The 4,066-nt window shown below is 54.7% G+C and overlaps 1 protein-coding gene across 1 annotated transcript; it reads right to left on the reverse strand.

Annotated features, from left to right (window-relative positions):
- Positions 1-1,089: 1,089 nt before the first annotated feature.
- Positions 1,090-3,708, reverse strand: POSPLADRAFT_1145473 (hypothetical protein; the record flags this gene model as incomplete). Its single annotated transcript, XM_024485807.1, has 8 exons — positions 1,090-1,515; positions 1,823-1,921; positions 2,133-2,211; positions 2,236-2,285; positions 2,399-2,735; positions 2,875-3,086; positions 3,241-3,306; positions 3,403-3,708. The coding sequence occupies 8 exons, from the start codon at positions 3,706-3,708 to the stop codon at positions 1,090-1,092; spliced, it is 1,575 nt and encodes a 524-aa protein (XP_024338671.1).
- Between the last annotated feature and the right edge of the window lie 358 nt (positions 3,709-4,066).

Below are 4,066 nucleotides of genomic sequence, written 5' to 3' on the forward strand. Positions count from 1 at the left end.
CCAACCCAATGATCACATCCTCTGGACTGATGTTTGTGACCATAAACACCGTCTTCTCGACATGTTCTCCTATCTGCATCTGTAGCACTGCTACTTTTGAGATGCTTCCGTCTCTGTTCAGGGTGCCGTCGATATTGTATAGCAGAATTGGCTCTTTCAATCTCCGCATCTGCACCTTGTTTTCTGTAATGAATCGCTTGTTAATGAACTTCATGGTGGCTCCGCTGTCCACCATAGCAATTATGTCCTTGTGCCGTCTTTTTCCTTGGAGGCGCACCGGGATGTGAAAATGCTGGGACCCCTGGTCCAATTCGTACACCATTGCAGTTGACAATATGTTATACTTATTACAAGATATACTCAGCCCGATGCATGCGGCACGAAGCGCAGACCAGATCAAAAACCCTCCTCCTTCATTGCCCAATAGTGCTCGAGCTCCTTGCGCATCGACTTCACCTGTGCCATTAAGTCTCCCAGCTCCGATTGCTCGGATTTTGCTGAAGCGGCACTTATACTTGCCGAGGGTGTTGTCATGACGGGGGCACTTGTCGTGGCCTGGGTGGAGCCCGAGGCAACCGTAGCCCGCGCATCGGCGCATTTTGTGTAAGGCTTGTCCTTACAGTTGGGGCACTCAAAGCATCGGTACCCCTGCTTCCCGCAGCCAAAGCAACCACCTGGGAAGTCTCCTTTTCCGATGGCCGCGTTGATGCTGGCCGAAGCTCCTTGTGATGGGGGTGTACCACCACGTACCCCACCGCTGTCACAATGTGCTCTGCCACAGTCCCCTGGTCGGCCTAGGACGATCCCCCGGTGGGGGGAGCCACAACACCATGTGACCACATGGTTGTATCAATTGCGGAGCAATCGGACCAGAGCAGAGCTCCGGCCACACTTCTTTTGTTCCATTGTTCCTGTGGCCAAGTGGCCCTTGTTCTCCTTTTGGACTCTATTGTTCTTTCTTCTATTGTTCTGCCATGGGAATGCTTTCCCCTGCTCATGTATATAAAGACCTGCTGTAGCGTCCTTTAATCCATACTTTTGTGACCCACTTCGACTTCAGCCCCACTTGTGGCATTCAGTCCTTCAGTGCTAGTCTTGTGCAACTGCTCCCTGCGTCGCCTTTTGATAACCACGTCCTTGACCCCGGGCCGAGAAGAAGTTGTTCAGCTCAGGCCAACGGGCCCAGCTGACATCGAGAATCTGTTCGACTGCGGTGGCGTGCGTGTTGGCTTCTTGCCATGTGGCAAACGTCTCAAGCTCGATCTTCTGGTAGACCCGGGAGGGGATGCCACTCAGGTACTTGTCGCGGAGCTCCAGGTTACCATATCCGGAGCAGTCTGCTGGACCCTTGAATAATGCAAGGAATTCGGCGGCAGTGCATTTTTTGTGCATGGTTCTGTCAGCGCAGAGCTTGGTGAGCTCTACTTGTGCGGCGGCGGTGTCGTCAAGATTGCCGAAGCGGGCCTTGAATGCTTTAAGGAAGGCTGCTTCGTCAGTGAAGGGGGTCGCCGTTCCCTAGATCCCAATTTGGATGGAGACAAGCTGGGAGAAGATGGGGGTGGCCCAAGCTCGCGCATCACCATCGAGGAGACTGAGGGCAACCTTGTCACGAGTTGGTACAGCATCTAGCCGTTTTTTAATTTTTTCCTTTTCGCGGGTTCGAACCTGCAACCTCTGTACTATATGCTTGAATGGACAAGTCGTTATCTACTGTACAATCAGATTAGATAGGACAGCAGTGCACGGCACAGCTCGGGCTCCGCTGATACAGCCGCTCTGACTCACCGGCCCCCGGGGTCGTGTTGGCATGCTATGCACAGACCAGCTGCACACGGTCCAGTGCACACAGCCTGCCCTTATCCTCCCCTGTATACAAGCCAGCCTCTGCTGCCCTAGGGACCTCAGTTTCGACCTCTTGTCCCTAGGTCAGTAAGTCTCCCTTGTATTCTTTCCTACCTTACTAATATATTCACTTGTCCCTAGCCTTAGGTTTGAGCCTCGCTCACCATCGTTTCGGTGAGAACCAGTCGAACGCCCCTCGCCTTCAGATATTCCCCTGTCGCTTAACCTCAAGTCGCGACATTAGGTCAAAACTCTCACAAGCGACTGGTGTTCTCTCGGAACTCACTCACTTTACTTCCCCATAGGTCGGGTGGTGCGCACCCATACGGTACATTACGATATGTAGATAGCGTACATACATTGCCAACACTAAAGGAACGAACTCTTCAGTACCTGCACTTTAGTGGGCGGTACTTGTCCTCATGGATGCGTGGCTTAGGTTCCTGCTACATAATAGTCAAAAGCAGTACTGGGCCCCACATGAACTGTGAACCCTAGTGTCTTCTCGGGCACCGTAGTGTAAGCTAGTATAGCACGGCCATTGTAGTACGCACACCTCCCCGTCCTTCCCCCATCCATCGTGGCTGCCTGTCAAGGCCAGGTTCACGCATTCGACTCTTAGGATTTCATCGACGTCTACCTCCCAGACGGCCCTGAGCCTGCTTTCTACCGTTGCAAGCAGTAGCCGTGCCCAAATCGGACACCCCGATTGATCGCGGAGGATTAACCTCGCTACAAGGCAATCAGACAGGCTCAACACCCACTCGGCCCCCGCAGCACCCTTGCGTCTCGATCCGCCTCGCAGCATTTTTGCCCTGTCTCCTCCAGCTCCTGATTTCCTCAAACTGTCGTCACCAATCCAAGTCAAGCGCGAGGAGATCTCCCTCCAGACCCTGCACCAGAGCCTGAGTCTGAGGAGGGTGAGAGTGAAGAAGGAGTCTCGGAGTCCGAGTCCGCAGATCCTGCTCGGCCCACCTCGCCAACAGCGCTCACCCCCGCGTCAGCAGTCCCTGACGTACGTGACCCCCCCACCGAACTTTCTTTGGTGCTTTCACCGCCAACTCCGCCGAGAGGCTGCTCGAGCACTCGCTCCTCTTGAAGTTCGACCAGCGGAGGGCCACCACAGCTGCCTCCACCCCCGCAGTGTCCTCCATCCCCCCCGATGCCGATAATGTCTTCTCCTGCAACCACCCCCGACAAGGAGACCCTGAAGCTCCTTCTCCCACTCCGATACGATGGCAAGACTGTTATCGAATGCGACAGATTCTTGTCGCAACTCCGTATCTACTGGTTGATCAACACGTCGTTGACAACCATCGAGCTCAAGGTGCAGGTTGCGCTTAGCCTGCTCGACGGAGATGCCCGCACCTGGTCTACTTCATACTTTGCCCAACTCACATTAGTGTAGATGGGTGTACAAGGGGTCACAACCCCCTTCAGGGACGAAGCAGCCTTCACTGCCGCCTTCAAGGCTCACTTCAGTAATCTCGACGATGAGGTGGCAGCACAAGTAGAGCTGGTGAAGCTCTGCACGGACAAATCAGTCCGTGAAAAACGCACTGCTGCAGAATTCTCCGCGCTGTTTAAGGGTCCGGCGGATTGCTCTGGGTATGAGGACCTGGAGCTACGCAACAAGTACCTGAGTGGCATCCCCTCCCGCGTATACCGCAAGATCAAGCTCAAGACCTTCACCACGTGGCAAGCAGCTGAGAAGCGCGCCACTAAGGTCGAACAGATCCTCGACATCAGCTGGGCCCGTTGGCCCAAGCTAAATAACTTCTTCTCGGCCCGAGGTCGAGCACGCGGTGGGGCACGTGGTGGTACACCCCCATCACAAGGAGCTTCGGCCAGCATCAACGCGGCCATCGGAAAAGGAGACTTCCCAGGTGGTTGCTTTGGCTGCGGGAAGCAGGGGTACCGATGCTTTGAGTGCCCCAACTGTAAGGACAAGCCTTACACAAAATGCGCCGATGCGCGGGCTACGGTTGCCTCGGGCTCCACCCAGGCCACGACAAGTGCCCCCGTCATGACAACACCCTCGGCAAGTATAAGTGCCGCTTCAGCAAAATCCGAGCAATCGGAGCTGGGAGACTTAATGGCACAGGTGAAGTCGATGCGCAAGGAGCTCGAGCACTATTGGGCAATGAAGGAGGAGGGTTTTTGATCTGGTCTGCGCTTCGTGCCGCATGCATCGGGCTGAGTATATCTTGTAAGTAAGTATAAC

Source organism: Postia placenta, assembly GCF_002117355.1.
Source record: "Postia placenta MAD-698-R-SB12 unplaced genomic scaffold POSPLAscaffold_8, whole genome shotgun sequence".
Classification (NCBI taxonomy): domain Eukaryota; kingdom Fungi; phylum Basidiomycota; class Agaricomycetes; order Polyporales; family Adustoporiaceae; genus Rhodonia; species Rhodonia placenta.